At 37.3% G+C, this 24,170-nt stretch overlaps 2 protein-coding genes across 6 annotated transcripts in view; both read left to right on the forward strand.

Annotated features, from left to right (window-relative positions):
* Positions 1-2,084, forward strand: part of LOC144438514 (plasma membrane calcium-transporting ATPase 2-like) — a 108,208-nt gene extending 106,124 nt beyond the window's left edge. Inside the window, exons 18-19 of the mRNA XM_078127577.1 lie at positions 458-739; positions 1,688-2,084. Of these exons, the coding sequence (XP_077983703.1) occupies positions 458-739; positions 1,688-1,852 (447 nt within the window). The 3' untranslated portion in view covers positions 1,853-2,084. The remainder of the gene's footprint in view (positions 1-457; positions 740-1,687) is intronic.
* Positions 2,085-8,721: 6,637 nt separating this feature from the next.
* Positions 8,722-24,170, forward strand: part of LOC144435765 (ubiquitin-like modifier-activating enzyme 1) — a 33,112-nt gene continuing 17,663 nt past the window's right edge. Inside the window, exons 1-4 of one of the 5 annotated variants that reach the window (XM_078124710.1) lie at positions 8,722-8,826; positions 10,401-10,526; positions 19,619-19,677; positions 20,782-21,085. In XM_078124710.1, the coding sequence (XP_077980836.1) occupies positions 10,401-10,526; positions 19,619-19,677; positions 20,782-21,085 (489 nt within the window). In that variant the 5' untranslated portion in view covers positions 8,722-8,826. The other 4 variants (XM_078124421.1, XM_078124572.1, XM_078124497.1 and 1 more) reach the window with 4 other exon arrangements.

Below are 24,170 nucleotides of genomic sequence, written 5' to 3' on the forward strand. Positions count from 1 at the left end.
TTATTACTCTTGCATGTGTTGTTCTTCCCATTCTCTTCCCAAGATCATTTTCTTTCTATACTAGAACTTTAAGCATGTTGTTGTTGTTTTTTCTCTCTTGGCACACATACATTTATTCACTTGCTTGCTTTAATTGTAGTAAAACACAACTTTTTCACTGCATTAAATAATCGGTATCTTTTGTATGAAAAATAAAATATGTGAGCCATCACACTTTCATTAACCAAGCTCGTCTTTCTTTATTTTTAAAAACTAGAGGGTACATACTTTTAACTTTAATGACATATTTTGTTTGACTGTATAATGCTAAAATGTTTTGAATTACAGTTGAAAATGGAACTGTACTGGTAACTGATTTGTAAAGTTGGGTATAGCTGTAGTGTACTAAAACATTTACTAACAATTGGCTACCATAGACATGTATTAATGGATCTCCCGGTGTACATTTGTCTTACAGATTGTTATCATAGAAGTTGGAGGGCTGGTGTTCTTCACCGTACCACTACCTCTAGATTTGTGGCTATGGTGTATCTTCTTTGGCGTTGGAGAACTACTGTGGACCCAAATCATGTGTACCATTCCCACTGACAAGTTGCCTCGTATATGTAGTTATGGAACAAGTGCTTCAGAGCATGAAGTTCCTAGTATTACTGAAATGGACGATGGTGACGTAAACAGAGCTGAAGTTAAAAGGGCTCAGATATTGTGGATGAGAGGACTGACACGATTGCAGCAACAAGTATGTCACTATACCTTTGTTGTCTGTGTAGAACTCATAGCCCACGTAGGGACGCGGTCGCACTATGTCACACAAGCTCAGTTAATGAACTTCAATCATTTAGGGAGGGAGGAAGGTCTGGTGTCAGTACAATTGCTGAACTATATTTTCACATTTCTAACCAAATTTAGAAAACTTTCACACCTTCAACGGTAACAGGTTCTGTATTATTGAGATGTTCATTAAAGTTGATTAAAGTTTACTGCTAATGTGTCATGATAAACAGTGCTGGGTTTCTGTTAATATTTTAATGTGTTTACCATGTTTTTACATTGCATCGATCGTAGTGGTGTGACTGCTCCAATTTTCATCATGGCTTTACATCGTAATATAAACGTGTCAATGTTGCACTTGTGAATGTTTGTTTAGGGGGAGGGGGTTGTGTCGTAAGATGTTCATTTATTGAGCTTGTGTGATATTGGGTGATCGTCTCTTTGGGAATCCTGCCTAGCCTCAGTAATCAAAAGTTATATTTGATCCGTAATTGAATGGTGAACCACTTGTACTCCAAAGCAAATTGTAGCATAGAGTGTTGTAGGTTACAGTGTACTATCAACAGCTGGTCAAGATTGCAAAGTATTATTTTTAAAAAAATTCAGTTAAAACATTAACAGGAATTGTCAATACATTATTGATAACATCTTATCAGCCCTGATAACTTTGTGTAACTTTTAGGGAATGTCGATTGTGCCAACTGTGATCCAACCATGCACTCACATGAATCAAAATCCCATTAAAACATGAGACCCACAAAACTTGACATCCATAGACAGAAGAAAGCTGTGTCTATCTTTTATCAGAGTTTTTACAAAGACATAGGGCTGAGATTTGGTGAGACCACCCATCTGTATTGTATCGTATCTTTTTCATCTTTTTAATGTACTTTTCATGTACCTTTCTCTTCTGCAGATTCGTGTTGTCAATGCCTTCCAGGCTGGACTGGAGAGAATGTCAGACAAAAAGAGTCTCAACTCGGTTCACGAGTTCATGTCGCACATAACTACCGACTCGTATCGGCTGCCAAACAATCAAGATGATGATGCCAACCTTCATAGTGTTGAAACAACCGTTTAGTATGGTTGCTTCCATGACAGGCGCCATGATGGAATCCATTTTGGAGGATTTTTTCAAAACTTTATCATGACACCATTCAGTTTGGGATTGCCTCAAATGGAGCTTCAATCTTTTGACCTTGGTTTTATTTGTCTTTCCTTTGAGCATTCACATTTCTGTTACTCATTTTTTTTTTCAAGTTGACCTTCATTTACAAAACATTTTTTCCCTTTTTTTTTTTTTTTTTTTTTTTTTTTTTTTTTTTTTTTTTTTTTTTTTTAAAAAGGAAATTGATCTAATTTTTGCATGTTTTTTTGATTGCTTTGGATCGTACAAATAATGTCATGGTTTGACCTTGGGGCCCATTTAAGGTAGTTCCAAATGCTGTGCATGTCACGTATTCTTCCCTGAAATGGACCTCATCAATGCCTGGTAGTATTCAGCATCTATATTGGACTGTTGTTTTAATGGATGAAGGCTTGTCACAAATGGCATACTCAAATCAATATACAAGCTAGCAAGATGTGCAGGGAGTTTGAAAACATCTCCCACATTAGCAGAAAGGAAAAGAAAAAAAAAGAGATGAAAAGAAAAACCCAAAACAAAAGTCAACTTGTTTGTAAATAGATTTTTTGAAACTCCCCTCAGTCTTTAGACTGTCGGGATACATTAACTCAGGCTGAGTTGTTGTAGTATGTTTCCATGGCATTTCCATGGCAACCATTGTTTTTATCCATCCTCTCCATAGTCTTCTGTTTATTTGTTGTGTAGATTTAGTTCAGTGGTAGACACACTTAGTTGAGGTAGCAGGGTTTTGTGTTTTCATTGTCCACGCCTCTGTTTCTGTCTCCATTCATGTATTTACAGATTCAGATCAGATGCAAGAATGTTTCATATGGCCTGTTGAGATATGCAAAGTGCACAATGAATTTTATCTCTGACTCTCATTCTCTGGAGTTCTAGAGACTTAAGCTATGATCCATTTTAGTCGTTTATCCCTATGTACAAATTTCTTGATGTTCAAAATGAACCAACTCTCAATTTGTGCCGTTGTTCTTATATGTCAATTTTACTAATTAGATGTAAATTTATGCAGATTATATGTGCATCTAGTTTACATCTGATTAATGGTGAATTGTGATTAGTTTCAATAAGTAGACCCCCCCCCCAACTGTCTTAGTAGACGAGTGAAATCCAAGTTGTTTTTTCAAAATTTACGATTCTGACCACATCTTTGTATATATATATACCCAGATTTGTTACATTCTTGTCGTTCATTTTGCACTATCTTGAGAGATCACACAGCAATAAGTTGTGACTGTTTCATTATTTGACATAAATATACAAATTTTTTATCATCTCTTTCTTCACATCTGTGAGTCCTATATACTGTCACGTATAAGAAGTACAATTCTTTATATAGTCACTGTAAGGGTTGCTTATAGTAAATCTTGCAGATGCATTGTGCACAAGCTTCAGTTTTGGAGATATACTAGAATAAGACGTATTTCTTTTTTCTGTTTTAATTTCTCAGGATCGCAAAATAAAAGGGTGTTTACATATCACAAATTGTCGGTAGATAAGCTTTGTTGATTGTTTTCACAAATGTCTTTCAAATGGTGTACATTCCACCTGCTGGTGTGCATTGAATGTATGCACTAGTAAACTGTCCCAGTGTCGGTTTCTGTTTGTATATTTCAATGCACACCAGCTAGGTGGAAAAATCACCAGGCTATATGATTTTGCAAGTTATTTTGTAAAGTGAAAACATGAAAAAAAATGGCAGCCAATTTGTCACATGATGAGGGTGTTCTTATATATTGTATCTTTAAATGAACTTTTTGTTAAAATTTTGTGTTTTTTTTAAAGGAAATTTTATGTGCTCGGTTTTTGAGTTTATACATTTTTCCAAGTTTGTGAACTTCAAAGTAGTCCATACAAAATGTGTACATCACGTCTCTGCTGCTTGTACAGTGTTAGTTTGATAGGCAGTGTGACGACCAATGCACCCCGGGCCAACAGTGGGCATCTATGTGTGTACCACTGATGTTAATTGAGGTGTACGTGTGTACAAATCTGGCCAATCAGGGCATCGGGTATATACAAATCTGGCCAATCAGGGCACCGGGTGTGTACAAATCTGGCCAATCAGGGCATCAAGTGTGTACAAATCTGGCCAATCAGGGCATTGGGTGTGTACAAATCTGGCCAATCAGGGCATCGGGTGTGTACAAAGCTGGCCAATCAGGGTGTGGGTGTGTGCTATAATCCAGCCAATCGGTGTCAATGTGTACCACAATCTGGCCAATCGGGGTGTTGGTGTGTATCGTAACAATGTTGTATTACTCTGATTACTTGCTGTTAATATTAACGGATTCAAGAAGGTTCTTATTCTCCTAGATGTGATTAGTAATTACTAAAAAAAAAAATAATGAATTGAGATATACTAGTAATCTACATGAATATGTTTTGGTGACTATTTCAATTTCCATAGATGATTTTAAAACCAAGTTATCCTATCATTAAACAAAATAAAATAAAATTGAGTGATAATATCCTCTACTGAACTCTATCGTGTATGTACAATTCTTAAATGTCGTTGTGCTAAAACAAAACAAAAACATTTATGTCTTACACTTACAGTAGAGTAGTCTGGACTCTTCAATCCAGCTGAGAGAACTTAGCTGCATTTCAATTTTGTACCATGAGCAATACCAAATACAATTCAAGTACTTTTTTCCAGAAAAGCCTCATATGTAAACAAGGCCATCGTAGCAACTAGTTATCATGAATCTTATTTATTTGTTGGACTATTATGTCATATTTTTTTTAATCCCAAAGATTTCGAGGGTACATCAAAAGTTTTTTTGCTAACAATTTTTTAGGGTATAAATATAATTGAATTTGTTTGCATTGAGAGATTCTTTTTTCTTCTTGCTCAACGAGTGTAAATCATTTTCGGTCTGTTCACAATCTTACATTATGTGTCAAATTATTTACTCCAACTAATCCACAAAAATTACACTATTATAGTTTGTTCCAGTCATAATAGGGTCAAGAAATTGGGCTCACATACCCCAATATACAGACAAACTTGTACATGTATATATTTCTTGTAAAATTTTCAATGTAATTCTGTAGCTTAGAACTCTGCATTCATGTCTGTTCATACGGTTGTCTGTATACATGAGAGAGAGAGTGAGTGAGAGAGTGTGACTGACTTTGATAGATTATCTAATGAAAGGAGAATTCACTAGACTTAGTTATTTTCTCACCAAATCTGCCCGTGTAGTGTTGAAGTGTTATTCGCTATAGTTGAAGAAATTCATCCTTCTTTTTTTTCCTCTATCCGAGCTGTGAATAATTACAATTTTGAGAGTGTGTAATATTTCAACTTAAGATTTAAACCCAAAAAAATCAAAAATAATTCTTACATTTTTGCGTGTATTATAGCAAGATTTTCAGCAGACATTACGTATAGATTTAAGATCTTGGTTTGAAGTTTTTTGCTACTTCTCAGAACTACGGAAGATGTCTGCTGTTTCCTCATAATGTTTTGATGGCTAGAACTGGAGTTACAACAACTGTATGTTAACACTGTTACTATGACAACTGGTACTGGTGTTCGACAGAACCATCCAGTTCTAGCCAAGTCAAGAGTTCTCTCTCATTACATTTTTGTACTCAATTTAGTCCACAGTATTTGTTTCCATTCCAGCTCATGAAAAACATTTGATTTACTTGATGCCAAGATAAGACTGGTCTGTGTACGCTTTCTATGGTTTTTATGAATTAAATTGAATTTTAACACTCACCAACTTTCTGTCTCTTTTTTATATTGTGCATTGTTTGAATTATAAACAGTAAAAGCTGTTGTTAGACGAATAAACTATCGTTGGTGGCGCTCTAACGGAATCTAGTTCATGCAGACAACAGTGGTCTACCATTTTGTATGTGTCAAAGATTACCAGCTGTGTTCATTCATAAAAGTAAAAGTAACGTTTGCAATGGAAAAAAAAGTAAAAGTTATCAAATTATGTATGTATGTGTGTGGTAATCAATGGTATTTAACCGAGACTAAGCAATATGTAGACTGGGGATGATTTGAAGCATAGCCTTCCTGCAAGGGTCTTCTCAGTCTAGTTTCTGACGACCATGTTCCGTGTGTGAAAATAACGTAGTGTAAAACTGGAACACGATCGTCAGGAACTAGACTACAACAAGGTTCTGGGTACGACTGGGTCGTGTCAGTAATCCAGACCCGTGCACCGTCTGCAAGCAGGACTAGATTATGTGAAAGCAATTGTCAAAACTGTTCAAAATGTCTCTCATGATTGATAATTAGTAATATATTCGGGCTCAATATGCTAGGCATAATAATATCAACAGAAATAACTGATGCCAAACTTGCCCAGTATGTTAGTAATAGTATATTGAAATATCAAGTGAGATGGTTGGCTGACAGTGACTCAGCATCGCTAGATAGCACCCTCTTATGGCGGTAAGAAGATTTATCCTTCTGAATATTCTTGAACCCAACTTTTCCATCCGTCATTAAAATGAAGATATTTAGTTATTTTCTCCCATCATCTGTTCTACATGTGACGTAAAACAACACCAGAATACATATTATTGTAAGCTTACATGTAATTACTTTCGTCAATCGAATTTGATATTTCAGTGATTGTGTGTTTTAAGTATCTCATAATCAAAAAATGGGATGCTTTGTCTAACAATTCGACAGTCGCTCGCGCTTTTTTTTACGTTTTATCTAAACTTAAGTCGTCGCCGCGCTCCGATCCGGCGCAACACTACTATAATCGCATACTGATATCGAGGGATAGGCCCTTCGGTCCTCGATATCAGTATGCAATTATAGTAGTATTGCGCCGGATCGGAGCGCCACAACGACTTAAGTTTAGATAAAACATAGGGTAAAAAGGCGCGAGCGACTGTCGACAGTCTATCTAACAATTTGTATCGGCAATTACGTACCAGGTACTTAGATACCCATACTATATATAATCTATACTGGTCATCATCTGCTATCATTACAGTAAAAGTTTACAATTCGTCTAAAGGTCTAAGCTTATGTAAAGATTAAATTTGATGTGTAGTTTTGATCTACAGTAATATTTATAGTCTTTTTAATTCTCAATAAGTTTAAACTTTGTCAAATGATATATTAAAATACTTTTTTCACCTTTACGTATTTGAGGGAACGATTCGGTTGCGATCAGGTTGCGGTAATATATAATACATAGCGCCCCCGCGCGATCGTATGGGGTAAGTATTAATGTAGACGAGTTGTCGAGTTTTCCAGAAGAACATTACAAATTACAAATTTTATTATTATATAGTATAGTTATGCATTGGTCATCGATCGCTAATGTTACCAGACTGTTTATTCAAACTTTGTTTTTCTGTAATTAAATTAATACAGGAGAAATTTGCTATGATAACTTAAGAAAAATATTGCCCAGCCAAATTCACATTTTAGTGGTATGAACCTACAAACGTTTGGGTGGCAAGCAAGGAAAGGACAAATAAACCGTCAATTGTGTGAGAGTTTGTAACAAAAACAGATTATGAATAAAAAATCCAAACCTGGTTCTAGGTTTTCAGACGTGTTACATGTAATTCTATACCTGTCTCTAAAGAGAATATGGCAGTGTATATATAGTATGTCATATACTAGCTGCAACTAGCTGGAATGTGTTTTGAAACTGTATTGTTAGCTGTAATGACTCATCCTGGCCGTAACGTCATACACCCTAAACGGTATTGAATCACCTGCGTGCAAACATATTTGTGTTGCTGTATACCCAGTATGAAGCAATAAATCCAACCAAATTGATTTTGGGGTCCGCACCCAAAAATCTGCAACACAAAGAAATCACTATATTTTTTCAACACATTACTGTATTACAATATGGAGTGTAGTTTAAAGGTAGCAAAAAAAAACAGTTGACAAATGTATAAGATTTGTACAACTGTTACAGATTGAGCACATGTCCAGGTACAAATGATGTAACATAGTTTATACACAACTTTCTTCATGACTGTATATGATAAAGAGTGGCCAATTTGTACTCCAATAATACGAACCATAATTCATGATAATCACACCATTTTTATTGAAAGAGTGATGGTGAGAGGATAGATGATAGCATAATCAGTATCTCCTTTCCATTTTGCTAAGGAGAGCTTACTAACAGTAATTAGAGAAAACAACCCATGTTTGCGTAATTACATAAATCGTGTATATTTATGGCAATAGTACTTATTCAGTGTACTGATCGACAGTCATCAGCGAAGTATGACGAGTGATCTCTAGGAGTAGGCCTAATAAGGCTGAATCTGGACGAATCAACTCTGAGATTCGACGAAGGACAGCACGCTAGACTGAGCCTATTACAGGCAGGGGGTGATTCATAACTGAAGCACGTTTTCTGACATCTCACGTTTTCAAGAATAAGTAGTATAGAGAATACACCTCGTCAGCTTTATTTAACATAATGTCATCACCCACAAATTTAGATATTAGACTTTAATACCTTTATTTTTTCCGACAACTGTTAATACATGTAAGAATTGCAAGGCCGAGAAGACGCATTTATGTCGACTATTAAAACAACGAAGACAAACATTTGAATAATATTATGGTAAAACCTCTACAGGATTGTCAGAAATAAAAAGGGGAAAATAGATTTCCATGATGCAGCGATTAATTTACAAAAAGGCCTCCTAAATTTTAATGAAAAGGCCGTCTCTAAGCTTACTGTTCGTCCCATCTTGAGCGCCGCAGTCGCAGTTTTATTGAAATATCCGAGGCAGATATGGACAGTTTAGAAGTGAGCACCTGTCACTCAACCAATAGCCTTTGAACCTGTGTGATAAAGCCAACACAAATAGGCATCGTATCACTCTGTGACCTCAGTGACACGACGAAGACGGAATACCAAACACCTGTTCCGTTTTTGTTTGGCATATAGGTAAAGTCTTTTTGATATGCATGATATATGTGGGTTATTTATTATAATTTTGGTATGACTGTTTGTTCATGTCGTTTAAAGGTATATATTATTTATATTGTCATTGTATTTTACACAAACAGTGGATTACTAGCTTAGTCGCTTAGCCATGTAGTATACTTGTATCGATAATTACATGTAACATGGGATAGGTAGTTCCAAGAAACGGTACGGTGTATAGGGTGTTAGCCTACAGTTCTGGCCATATACGGACTCAATTCTAATCATGGGCGAAACGACTGTGCTCTACTGTATGTACCGGAAATTGTGCATTTGTGTTACGGGACGTGGTCCGATCTGTAATATTAGCAGGTGTAATATGAGCCTAGTCTTACTTTATGTAATTTTTACACGCCCTAAAAACAGTTCTAGTTCCCCCTCTTTGCGCTGCAACAGAATTTTTCCTGATTCAGCAACAAAAATTGAGTCACCCGTTTGTTTATACACCCTTTTGTTAACATGATGTTAATATTCTTTGGGATAAAGCTACTTGAGGACGATCTGATATCATGGCTAATTTTAATCGTTCCACATTTCTCTCGAGGCAGACGACTACATAGCTATGACTTTGCATTTGCTGGTAATCGTCATGTTGTATATTTACACTTGACGTCACTTAGCACCACTCCAAGACGTCACAGTATAAAGACACCCTAAAATGCTAAAAAATCACCTTTCTGCTTATTTTCGGACCCTAGAAATGTTCACAAAGAGTGAAATAAAAAAGGGAAAAGTATGCATTATTAATGGTTTTGAATTTGTCTTAAAGCTTAAGCCAGTCCAATAGTTTTAAAAACTATTTTTATTTGTAAAATCGTTGTGTAATTTTGATATGTAAAGGCATGAAGACAATTGGACACTGTCATAGAGGGTCTTCTTAGTTACTTCCGGGTTGGTAGGGAAATACCCTGTTGTCAGGAACGATTTTTCGTAATTTTTTTCTCCTTTCGCTTTGTTTGTGGCTTGAAAGAACGTTACCGTATAAAAAGAAGGGAACGACGGATTATGTTAGAGTCAGAAAAATATTTAGGTGAGTCTTGTCGAATCACGACTCCAGCTGGTTCACAACATTCGAGTGCCGGTTAGACGGGTAGGTCACGTGGGAGAAAGTAATTTGAGCTAGACAGACACAAAACGGTGGATCTGTGTGGTCCGGCGTAGATGCAAAATTGTACTCATTTACCGTAAAAATCGTCGCCGACGTACTTCATTTCGACTTTATCTTCTCTCTTTATTGTTATCTAGGTAAGATAGGCAGTGCATAGGCGGATTAGTACCACGAATTCTCCTAAGCTGTCTCCCCACGTGTCGTCATTGTACTGGTGTATCCGCCATCTTGCTTGAATCATATGTACTGATCAAGGCTGTGGCCATTGTGAATCTGTCGCATTTTCGTTTTAGTTTTCTCTATGAGAAAACTGGAGACAGAACGACCGTGTAAGTGAAATGACTGGTAGATACTAGCGGGGAATTTGTTTGCCAAATAATAAGGAATTAACAACACTGTCACAATTTTCGTGGTCCAATTTTTTTAGATGTCAAGTATTTCTGAAGACCCAAGCGACCACTGCTCATCCCCACCAAAGAAGAAACAGAGAACTCAAGCAAACGGCAATACGGGTGCCAAGTGTACAACAAATTCCGTGACGCCTGCCGAAAACGTGAGTACGCGCAAATGCGGTTAAATTCCTAAAATTCAAGACCGTGTGTCAAAAACATCGCCTTGTTGCGCAGTTGGCTCATGTAGTCGCGAGCTTTGTCCCCGCGTTATTACTGGTCTGCGTTTTCCCCAAGTTTTAATTTCAAATACTGTTCTCGTATAATAAAGAGATAATGTGAAATTTTTGGTAATATTACATGATTTCGTTTAATATCGAATGCGTAATTATATCGTTCAATGCACAATTTTTCTGACATAATCGACAGGAAGATTTTTCTCGAAACACCGTCGAATCACTTTGTGTTCTTTGTTGCCCTCGGGTTGAGTTGAACTACACTTACTTCCGTGCTTTGTGGCCAATGATTTTCCCAAAAAATCATGTTCATTGTATGTCTGTATTTCTGTTTAACAGTTCAGTCTAATGTATAAACAGTCTGGTAACCTGGCTGGCTTTGCAAAAATCATATCGACATAATGTTATTTGTTGAAAATGGGTTTTGTATTGGGTATAATAACGGGCGAGTGAATCACGGTTATATGCAAATAAGCATATTTAAAGTAATGATGTCTGACACTACTAACCTAGGTGTATGGCTTTTGTTCGCTTACTTTTGAAAAGGTACCCATAAGATATAGTCCATTCGTTTACAGGGGCATTTGTTTTCATTCAACAATTCTTATGCAGTTTTGTACAATTGTTTTGGTCATAATTTGGATTTAGTTATTCCGCTATAAAAAAATTTACATTTGGGCAAAATGTGAACAATCTTTAACAAAGATAGGCTTTTGACAGTCTGATTTGAATGTATTAAACATTAATGTCTGGCACCATATTTGTTGGTTTGGCAATTGCTATGTGCAACAACTCATGATCAACCACATTTACAACCATTTACAACATAACACCATCAACTTCAAGGCTAGTCCCATTTGAAAATTAAAAAAAAAGACCAGCATTGTGTTTAAAAAAAAGAACAAAGTGTTTTGGCTAGAATTTGTCAGATTCTAATGTTGTTGTAAGTTATCAGTAGGGAATAAGATCGAGGAGGCTGATATGCTATAAGATAATTGAAATTGAGAGTTATTGACTCTTTAACAGTCCATTGTTCTACTGTTGTCATCAGGTGCATATTTACATCCATGTAAACATTTGCGGTCTTTATTTTGTCAAACCAGCTGTAATCCTCTTTCTGCTGGGGGTATTTGTTTGTACACAAAGAACTACAGGTTGGGAAAATTAGGATTAAAGCCCAACTTCAAATGAAATTGGAATCCTGTCGTTCAAATTAACATTCATCTTCTAAATCTACAAAATTTACAATGATTTCCTTCCAAATCAGAATGCTTTTGGGGATTGTTATAACAAGGAAGTAGTCCATAATTTATTACAAACAAGTAATTTCTTGAAGTGAAAGGATACAATTGAAGCAGACACGTGGTAGTAATGTGAGCCATTTAATTGTCTTGGCCTGGTTATACTTGTTAAGATGTCTTGTGTTCAACTCAAAAGATTACAAACCATTGTCCACATCAAGTATTTGCAGAACAACAAGGTCACATGTAAACAACAAGTCTGTGTCTGCTCAGTTGTCTAGATATAAACAGTACTATAATATATGATGTCTGGTGGCCTGTTTGGCAATTATGGAGGTTTTCCAAGTTCTGCACCTTTCTGTATATTGTGTCATTGACTCACAGGTTTTATAGTTGGTACTGATTTTCTAAGAAGTCAATGAGATGTATAACATAGCTGGTTTCAAGCTGTATAAAAGTATATGTGGAATTTTATTGCCTCAAATGCAGCATTAATTCTAGGCATGGAGTCTTATTCAACAATGTATTGCCCAAGTTATCCAGGGTTTACAAAAATAAATATTGCCAGTAATGTAGCAAAGGTATCAAATTAGACCAGAATCCACTCTGTCTTGTTCTAATTTATAAGAAGTCACCATCGCACAGAGATAAATAGGAACTTAATGGTTAATAATAATATTGATTCTGAATTGATTAGAACTGTACATATAAGTACTTGACTGCCAACAGATTTCTGTAAGGTTTACAGTATATCATCAGGGTCACTGTTTTGGGTCGTTACCTGTTAATAAGTTTGTGATAATATTAATATGTACGTATTGAAGCTTAATATCCTATTGAACCATTGTTGGGAAGGGGGATGCAATCTGTGCTCACCCTGGAATTTAAAAAAAAAGAAAGAAAAAAAGAGAGTTCAGAGATTGATAAACTTAGTGTGCTGGCTGTTATATCATTTTTGCATAAAATACAGTGGATTCAAGTATGATTTTTTATGAAGAGGTAGACTGAAAAGTCAGCCATTTTGGTTGTTTTTATGATCCCATTTCCCCCCATGAGGGATGCCAGGGCGATCTCATAATCTAATAGTGTGTTCAGAAATAACTTGATGACTTAGTGAACCTATTACTTTGCTCAGAGAGAACACTGAAGGTCAATGAATTCGGATTTTCTGTCTAAAATGATTTGAACCTGATCCTTAAAATGGGATATGCATATGAAACTGGCCAACTTAAGAAGACCCGTTGACACACATAGATCGTCCTAACAAACTGGGACATCTAATATCATAGCCTGTTTCCTTTTGTTTGATTTTCAAAATGTGTTAAGATTAACAATATTAGAATGTATGTTGACCTTTGTCACTGTTAATAAATGCAGACGATAGCATGTTAACACAGATCTTTAGTTTTGCCATAGAATATTATAATCTTAATTTAATATTTATAACTAAAATATTCACCAACTTGTGTTGACATGGTCTTTGATAAGTGTTAGCAACTACTGCAACCAGGAAGTGGGGAGGGGTTTCTGAAATTTTTTTTCATTAGAATTCTACACCTTTGTCCGCAATTTGGGTTGGCACCCTTGTAAAAAACAGAGCAAACTGTAGTAGATTTAATCCGTGTACTTCCCACAGCAGTGTAGACAGAATGGTTACTCCAAGTTGACCTCATGACTTTTGGTCCAGTGTAGTGGAAGAGTAATAAACCTTGTACTCCCACATTACTATGTCAGCTAACAAGTCGTAACACATTTCAAAACAGGAACTAGAGTAGAGGCATCCGTGATTTGTGAGATTTTCTTTATATTCCATTTATGACCTTTAGAATTACCATAACCCTCTCACATCCAGTTATTGTAAAACAGCATGACTGGTAGACTGTCGACAGTCGCTCGCGCCTTTTTTCCATACGTTTTATCTAAACTCCGGTCCGGCGCAACACTAGTAATAGTATAATCGCAAACTGATTTCGAGGGCCGTATTGCGAAGGCCCAAGCGACTGTTGTCCCTTGCCGCGCCCTCATGCGATAACAATAGGAACATTCAGTTTGTAGACTATTGACATTTAGGTCATAGTTCACAAAGCTTGTCAATCAAAATGAACATGGCGTAGTCACCAAGCGAGTCAACACATCGAGACGCATTGGAAAAACTTTGATACTCGCACTTGAAAGACTTTCAGAGAAGAATTATAGATACCTATGTCTCTGGGAAAGATGTTTCCGTTAGTGTACTGACAGGAAGTGACAAGTCCATAGCCTATGAAGCCCGGGCTATGAAGTCGCAGGCCTGTGGGTTATACTTCCATGCTCCGATCGTTCTCGCGATACAGCTAACAACATCTAGTCTGCAATTGTCCCAGTAGTATCCTCATTGATACAATGATAGCTCTAATATAATCCCGTATATAAACGGCGAAGGCCCTTTTATTTGTGGTAATTTTGCTAAACAATAGGGAAGTGGTAACAACCTAGCGGCCGACCCAAAGGTTCACCCCCCCCCCACATCAACAACAAAAATCACATAAAAAGAAAACATCAAGGAAAAGACACAACAAACTGTCATATCATATAGCATTGTGATAAAGATTACGTAAATTGACTCCTCAATCGGTATCTGAAATAATGGGGTACAATAGCGTTAGGTATATATAGACTCAGTACTCTGTGGAGGCACTAGTTGAAGACGTGTCGGATCGGAGCACGATCTCCGTGCCGTGGTAAATATGGAGGCACTTTTCTGTTTCAGGTAGAACGTCTACCATTTGCACATTATCTGCGCCTCACTATCAAACATTTTATACATGAATATTATTACTATATAATATGCTAGCTGCAGTCGGGGGAAGGTAAAAAAGGTGTCCAAAACATCTGTTGCTTGACTGGAGTGTCGGTCGGAGTTGGTACAATAAGTCGACTTCCGTAGCACTCTCTCGCTCCAGTACCACTGTAACAGCTAGCTGCATGCTAAACAAGGCAATAGACTAGTGAGCATGACAATGTATCGGGCGTCGAGTTTGTCAACGACGTCATTTACGAATGTTATAAAAACGCGCGATTTCAAGCTTTAACAAAGAAAGATAGGAAAGGAAAAAGTACTTGATTATGACCATCAAAATGCATTTACGAGGTCAAATTTGCGCTGCAGTTTACGTGTGTTGCACGTTGAGTAACCTTTACATTGAACTGTATGCAAATTATACGATAGAGTACCGCCCCATTAAATGACGTCACATCATGAATAAGTAATAGCAAGGGAGATGCGGCAAGGGACAACAGTCGCTCGGGCCTTCGGCCCTCGACCTCGGGCCTTCGGCCCTCAATTTGCGATTAGACTAGTGTTGCGCGGGATCGGAGTTTAGATAAAACTTTGGGCAAAAAAGGCGCGAGCGACTGTCGACAGTCTACATGACTGGCAGAGCTCTAGGGTTAATGATAATTTCTGAACAGTGGAATGACTTTGATGAGAACACATTTGTTGCAAAGCTAGGGAGTTAGGGTAGGTTAAGGATAGGAAAAGTTAGACTCCTTAGCATAAGTTCTATTTGTACTGTCAACAGTATGGCCACTGTTCTACTTGTGCCTGTACTGTTTACTTCATTTATATTGTTCATAAAAATGCAGTGATTTGAAAGTTTACCTGAGAATGCAGATTTATTATTTTAACGATTGTAAGAAGTTTTGGAAGAATTTACTACTACATTTTATACTGCAAAATTCTATGCTGTTAAGTGCATTGTGTTTGTAGGAAGGGTACATCAAATGCTTTGAAAGTTAAAATTGTCTGAATATGATATATTGTGAATATGGCATTCAAGGGCAGGTAGGTTGATAGATATTGTAGATATTACAGACATAAAGGTAGAGGTGGGTAGACAAAGGTAGAGGTGGGTAGATGGATATTGTAGATATTACAGACACAAAGGTATAGGTGGGTTGATGTAGATATTACAGACAAAGGTAGAGGTGGGGGGGGGGGGTAGATATTGTAGATCAGGCCTCGAAATTCGTTTTTTTTCCCACCTGCCCATTGGGCAGGTGGTTGAAACTTTTACCTGCCCAACCAAAATTTTACCTGCCCAATTTACCTATCACTGATTTTGTTACTAGTCCTTTAGATCAAGTCTTCTACGGTAAGTACCACTATTTAGCCACCTGTCTAATGCCCTGATCGCAACATAGTCATCACTCTCTGGCCCATCCAATACAATACGTAGTAACGCATCTAATGAGTCAATACTCAGTGAACTGCGCCAATCTGTTTTCACACGTTTCATTGCCGAGAAACCACGTTCACAACAAGCTGTGGACATAGGATACAGCATTATGATTTGTACCAGGTACAGTATAGTAGCATATCTCTCAATCAGTTCTGGATCTGTAAGTAAATGCTGCCACAAAGGTAAGTATCTTAGATGTCTGTGATGTCTGTTTATCTCTAGTTTCATGTCCAACCACTGTGTTCTGGCATCATCTGCACTGAAGTTTGGAACTTGGCGCTGTAGAAGTGTAGTAAAATGCTGTATCAGTATGTTCACCTGAGCATCACCAAATGTTGCTAGTTGTTCATTGTCTTCTGGCCATGTACTGACATCAAATACTTCTGATGCTACCAAAATGTTGTTGTCTCTCAAGTTGCCAAATCTTTCATCTAAGTGGCTGATGACATTATCAACAATTCTCTGTTTTGATTGCTGAAAATCAGGTAGGTCTGTGTCTTTAACTTTGATATCAGTGTCTTCCCACTTTCCTGTTTCTTGTACTGTATTAATAAAACCATTAAGTTGTTCTGATTGGTTGTTCACCATGTTTCGAAGTGAGAGTTTTACTCTCTCAATGGCTGTGTTGACCTGGGTAAGTACTACAGTATCTTTCTGCATGACTTGACTTAGGGCAGCAGTTGTATTCAGGACATCACACAGGAAAAGGAGGTGAAGTAAGAATTTGAAATTCTGCAATTTCTTCAGAGCATTTTTTGCCCTACCCTGCATCTCAGCACTTGCTTTCCTCTCTTCAACAATGTGTTGAAAGTGCACCACAATAACTCTGAAATTTCTAAGCAAGGCCTTCACAGCTCTGTACAAATGGGGAATCCATCTAGTACCAAGTATGTTGACAGGTTTCAGTACATTCTCCTCTAAGGTCTTGGCAATTTCTCGAAGTTCTCGAAGAGCTTTGGGGGAATAGTGATATTGTTTATATATCCCCTGCAACATATCTTTGGCATCTTGTAAAAATGTCTCTTCCTTGATTGCTTTCAGCACTCCTAACTCTAGTCGATGTGCAACACAGTGCATTTCAATTAGGTATGGCACATCTCGTTTTATAAGGGCAGCCACTCCGTTCTTTCTACCCATCATTACAGACGCTCCATCTGCACCAAATCCAACCGATTTCATCCGCCACTGTTGACCATTTAAACCGAGACCCTGTTGAAATCCCTTGTCGATAGATTGAAGTACACCTTCTGCATGGGCATTTTCAACGGCCTGAATACTCAGAAATTTATTTTGGGGCAATCCACCTTGGATGATTCGGACATACATCAATTCGTTTTCATTCACTGCAGTATCAGTAGAACCATCACACATTGTTGATAAAAATGTTGACTGTTCAACTATTTCACGTAGATCTTCTTTCATCGTATCGGCAATCACTTGTATAAATGCCCGACAAGCGTGATCGTTGAAGTATGTTTTACCAATCTCGCAATCATTTTTCACGTGTAATCGGCAAAGCTTTGGGAAAATGGTAAAAGGGAGTTCTTCCTTTGCTACAAAATATGCAATATTGAATAATTTGACCATCTTCCCCCTCATTCCATCTTCCATATTCGCAATAACTCTATCCATTGGAGCTGGTTGGCGACGAACGAAAACGGCAGCTCTGCATCTTTCGTGGGGTTTACTTTTATCGTGTTCCGTCAATGCCTGCTTTCGATTACGTGTTGTACCCACAAAGAACGCCGATGTTTTGCTAGCTAGCCCAGGAAAATCTCTGCAATACTCACAATACATGTAGACATCATCATCTTTCTCTTCTCTTTTCAGCCATTTATATTCTTTCTCCCATTCTTCACGGTATTTTCGCTTTCTTTTCTTTTCATACTGCTTCCAAAACGTTGTCGGTTTGCTATCTCCGTCATCATCATCATCATCATCATCTTTGTTTGACTTTTCAGTCTCTTTCGATGTACTTGGTATTGCCACTAAATTATCACTCTCCATACACAACTTCCCAGCTTTCTCGCCGTCACCACCCTCACTTTCTTTTCTTTCTTGCTTCTTCTTCTTTTCATTTGGCGTATCATTGTTTGAAGACTTCGTAAATCCAAACTTTAATAAGCTCATGTTTATTCAACAGCTTTCATTTAATAGCATACTACGTCACTTCGAGGTCAGGGCCCGCAGAGGTAAATACGCTACTTCATGAACACATGACATGGCTGGTCACATGAGTGAAACACATGGTTGCTATTGATATGCAAATCAAACAAATAAGTGCCTATGACGCGAATGTCCATATACGGAGAGGTCGAAAGGTTATTGCATTCTGGCATTAGGCAATGCGGAAATGAAGAAACTTAGGTTTGATCGAAACATGATCGAAACAAGCTAAGTTACAAGAGATAAATCGACAAAAAATAAAACCCCAAAACGAATGCTATAACAATTATTGACCAAATTAGAATAAGCAGTTTATAATAAAGTATTCCCAAAAAAAGCGCCGGCCCAACTGGGCAGGTGTGCGTAAATTTTACCGGCCCAGCACCACTTTTCACCTGCCCTGGGCCGCTGGGCCGGCGGGAATTTCGAGCCCTGTAGATAGTACGGACACAGGTAGAGGTCGGTTGATATAGATATTACAGACAAAGGTAGAGGTGGGTAGATGGATATTGTAGATATTAGACACAAAGGTAGAGATGGGTGGGTAGATATTGTAGATATTACAGACACAAAGGTAGAGATGGGTTGATGGATATTGTAGATATTACAGACACAAAGGTAGAGATGGGTTGATGAATATTGTAGATATTACAGACAAAGATAGAGATGGGTTGATGGATATTGTAGATATTACAGACACAAAGGTAGAGATGGGTTGATGGATATTGTAGATATTACAGACACAAAGGTAGAGATGGGTTGATGATATTACAGACATAAAGGTAGAGATGGGTTGATGGGTATTGTAGATATTACAGACACAAAGGTAGAGATGGGTTGATAGATATTGTAGATATTACAGACATAAAGGTAGAGATGGGTGGGTAGATATTGTAGATATTACAGACACAAAGGTAGAGATGGGTTGATGGATATTGTAGATATTACAGACACAAAGGTAGAGATGGGTTGATGATATTACAGACATAAAGGTAGAGATGGGTTGATGGGTATTGTAGATATTACAGACACAAAGGTAGAGATGGGTTGATGGGTATTGTAGATATTACAGACACAAAGGTAGAGATGGGTTGATGGATATTGTAGATATTACAGATACAAAGGTAGAGATGGGTTGATGGATATTGTAGATATTACAGACACAAAGGTAGAGATGGGTTGATGATATTACAGACAAAGGTAGAGATGGGTTGATGGGTATTGTAGATATTACAGACACAAAGGTAGAGATGGGTTGATAGATATTGTAGATATTACAGACACAAAGGTAGAGGTGGGTTGATGGATATTGTTGATACATTGTAGCACAGACACAGTTCGTTGAATATCAACTGAAGTGACTAATTTATATTTTCCCCTATCTATTCAACAGGTGGACATGTCAGCCAACGGAACAGATGAGATCGATGAAGGCCTGTACTCCAGGCAACTGTAAGTATATACATTTAGTATTATCCACTTGGATTGTTAACATAAGAAATTCAGGAATGAAATTTATTACAATGCAAAGTTTAAACAACCAATCAGATTGAATCATGTAAGTGCTTCATGTGACACAACCAATCATATTGAATCATGTAAGTGCTTCATGTGACACATCCAATCAGATTGAATCCTGTAAGTGCTTCATGTGACACAACCAATCAGAATGAATGTAGTAAATGCTTTATTTTGCATAACTAATGAGGCTGAGAATGAAATATCTAAGTCTATATACTAATAGAAGATGGGAGACCAGGAAATGCAGATGTTGGAGGAATCAGAATTTTTTAGTCCAAATGTTTTAATAAAACTTGACACTAGTTGTGAATATAATCAACTTTCAACTATTTAATATATGTCATAAGTAATAGTGTCATAAATTTTACAAGTGCATTTTCATCATAACCAAAATTAGTCCTTTTCCAAAACAAAGGTAATCCTCAAACACAGTGACACTACTCTGGTATTTGAGGCTTCGGTTTACTCCGATAGACACAAACTAAAACTGTTGTCACAACATATTGATATAATAGTGATCTATTGAATGGCTGTTGGTTGAATTTTAGTTTCATTAGGGTGGCTCTCTGAAAGTGAAAGCTAGTTCCATAAACTTAACAGTGTAATGTTTTGGGAATTTCAATGTTTTGCATTATCTTGATCACAAGGTGATTAGAATTGAACAACAGCGGAGCAGCTATCGCCCTCATGTGTAATCTACCACATTGAAGAACAAAAGTTTTAGTTTGTGTCTTAGCTATCTTAAGTAAGCCAAACTGTCAATATACTCTCAATAGGGTGGCGTTTCTGATAGCTAAATTTCTAAAGTGACCACACAGTAACTTGATTACACTGCAGGGTGGTTATATCCACACAACAGAGGAGCCGCTACCGCCCTCTTGTGTAATCTACCACATTGAACAATAGTTTTAGTTTGTGTCTATCTTAGGAAACTAAAGCCATGATTACCAGGGTTGTCTGACCAGAGGTGCACATTTAAGTATGACTACACAAGTCGTATTATTTACATTTAGTTTATCATTCATTTCACCATAGGTATGTACTTGGCCATGATGCTATGCGTCGTATGGGTACATCTAATGTGCTCATTTCTGGAATGAGAGGTCTTGGCATTGAAGTTGCTAAAAATGTGGTCCTGGGTGGAGTTAAATCGGTTACAATTCACGATGAGGGTAATGCGGCCATAGGAGACCTGTCTTCTCAGTTCTTCTTGCGAGAAGCTGACATTGGAAAGAATCGTGCAGAAGTCACTCAACCAAGATTGGCAGAGCTCAATAACTATGTACCTGTAAATACACACACTGGACCTTTGACAGAAGAATTCATCAGTAAATTCCAGGTACTATTTCAGTTTTTATATCATATAGGGATGCACTGTGTCCTGGGAACCTTGAAAACACCAGAGTTTGCTTTCTTCAGAATCTTATACATGTGCTGTATACTACATCATCAATAGTACTAGAAAGGGAAGAGAAGACAATGTTCAAATTCTGTGGCTAGTGTGTTCAAACAAGCAAACAATTTTGCCCTTTTTTAGCTCCGCTGTCAGCGAAAGCTGAAAGCGTAGCTTTAGGTATAGGTGGGTATTGAGGTATAGAGAGTAGAGTGAATCATAGGTGTCCGTCAAACTTTTATATTTTCACTTTCTATTCCGAAAGTGACAGTCGGAATTCTTGATATTTGGTGTGCATGTTCCCTGGGGGGAGGCTATTCAGATTTGTTCATGCCAAGTTGATCTGTGCCATTTTCAATTTTTTATGATTTTTTTTCCAAAAATGACTTTTTCATCAACTCCTCATAAACTTTAAGTCAGATTGCTTTGATATCTGGTGTGTTGATGCACAGGGGGTAGCTTACTTAGATTTGTTAATTTCAAGTCAGCACGTCTTCTCTTCTATTTTTTATGATTTTTTTTTTTGAAATTTGAAAAAAAAATGAATATGTTAATGAGCATAATGACCGACACCATATTGGAAATCAGTCCGCGAGACTTTAGGTAAAGTGCAACTTTTCAAAAGACACTATTGACGTCAAACAAGCAATGTAATATGTGCTATAGTCTTAATTCTACGCATTGTGCGCCCAAATGACAAATATTTGTTCGAAAAAGGTTTGTTTGTAAACTTCAAATCCAATTCTCCACCCCTCCTACAGAATGGTTCATTCCAGTATATGCACTCATTATCATTGTGAGAAGTCTTCCATGCCTGAACTGAAGTGTATCGAACGATTTTTGACAGAGTCAGTCGTCAATAAAAACGATAATACTCTTTCTAAAATTACCACATTTTGAAAGGGAAAGTACTTTGTGGTTCATTTATGGAGTTTTGTTTTTGTACGATCAATATTGGTGGCAAAATTACAGCGTCAAAATTACCGATATGGTAGTTCCGTACGGCGACAATCCCAAGTACCCGGATGCAGGAGGGACTAACCCAGAAGCAAGTCGTTGTCAGCCATACGTTACAGTGCAGTGGTAACATCGTCCGAGAAATCGCTGCGTTCAGTGTCATTATTCACAGAATTGTTGTTTTCGAGTGAAAACCCGTCTTCAATTGTATAACTCTAACATGTCAAGTTATATTTTGAAAGTTGTATCGCTAGTTTGAGACGATTTTCTCACGTACTATCGGGGCTTACTTGGACTTGGACCTTACTCCAGTTCTTCGGGAAGTTTAGCCAGCCCGATAATTCTTTCTGGTTTAGTTTACAACACTTTTGATCGCGCAGATTTTGTTGTGATGAAAAGAAATTTAAAAAAAGATCACTTCATCACTTAATCGAACATGAACGAGTGTTACCACTGTAACCAGGAGGGCCTATGCTGTAACGTATGGCAAGGGTTCGACATACATTTACACGCTGGTCTGCTATCCTGCGAGTCAAGTAACTTTCTGTAAGGACCAGTAAAGGTTACTAAAATGTCCGACGGGATAGTGACTTTTCGATAGGTATATTAGGGAGCTCAGAATTCAAACCACCGGCTATATGATGAATTCACGGTCATAGTAAAATTCATTTGTTTTTTAATTTGCTATTTTGACCAACTCTGGTTGTCTATTCGCGATAAAATTACGATTAGTTTGGAAACGGGGTAGATTTTCTATGATTCCGTGTCATAAAAGCATGTGTTGTGTAGTTTTCTAAAAGCACACCCGGTGGGAAAGTCGCCCAACAGGCGATCTCGCGCCATTGCTGTACTACGTGGCACTTTATTCTGGCAGGGTGTCTCTTGAAAACGGGAATAGCGAAGGATGAGCCAATCAAGTGAGACCTTTCAAATGTAGCTAATATTATAGCCAATAAAATTAGTTGTACGATGATATGTGTATAATAAGGGTAAGGCTGGCCTCTACACTGTAACAAGTAATAAAGTTGAAATCTTTGTCGCATGAATTCGTATTTATGTACGGATGCGTAGTCTTTCTGAACAGTAATTTTTAGATCAGTTAGTATTTAAACTACGTTTCTGAGTTAATTATTCGGTAGGTTATTGACGAGCTCCCTTTGTAAAAACGCTGTACAAATTGGATGTCAGCATTCGCCCGGCCACGTTCAATGGAACTAAGTGAAGCTCAGTCATAACAATGGTGGCTGTCAAAATCGAAGACGCAATTTGACCGTGTTGTTATTTCAGTGAGTTTATTCAGCAAGAAAACAACGTGTTCTATGTTTTTGTACTTCCTACATGATGTGATGATTGTTTTTTTTACCGGTACAACTTACAGCCTACAATGAAACTGCTAACTTAGTAACACTAGCCCCATACTCAGGTAGGATTTTTAGTGCCGTGTAGACGGGGCTACTGACACGATTCCGTGTTCCGTGTTCCGTGTTCATGTTTTGGGGCACATTTCTAAATATGCGAAACCAGTTATTGAATGTGTAGTGGATATTGATATTCAGTTTGAAAAATTAAAATCCTGAACTTTATTTTGCGAACGGTTTTGTCATTTCTTAGTAATTATAGGGCCGACTGTATCATGTTTAACGTTAATGTCAACCTGGAAGTACATAGACACGAAAATAGACGAGGTGACTTGTACATGTAATTAGTAACAAAATTTTGCTGTAACTGCTGGTAACCTTCAAATTTATTTATTTTTATGTTGTAAATACATTCTAATATGCACTAAGGAGAACACTATAAAGACTTGCTCCATGGGAAGGTAATTTTTTGTCTTTTAAAAATGCAATAGTTAGATCAATGTGTACCAGAAATGTTATGTAGTATTTAAGCTAGAAATAAGACCACATAACATCTTATTACTCCCCCCCCCCCCCAATTAAGACAAACTACTCACAGAAAGCAACAAAAAAAGAGAAGAAGTTCCAAAACATAAAAAAGAGAATAAAATTACAGTAAGGAGTTGATGATGCACAAACAACTACAAAGAAATAGACAGTTCAATTACAACACACGG

The sequence above is a fragment of the Glandiceps talaboti genome, chromosome 1 (assembly GCF_964340395.1).
Source record: "Glandiceps talaboti chromosome 1, keGlaTala1.1, whole genome shotgun sequence".
NCBI lineage: Eukaryota > Metazoa > Hemichordata > Enteropneusta > Spengelidae > Glandiceps > Glandiceps talaboti.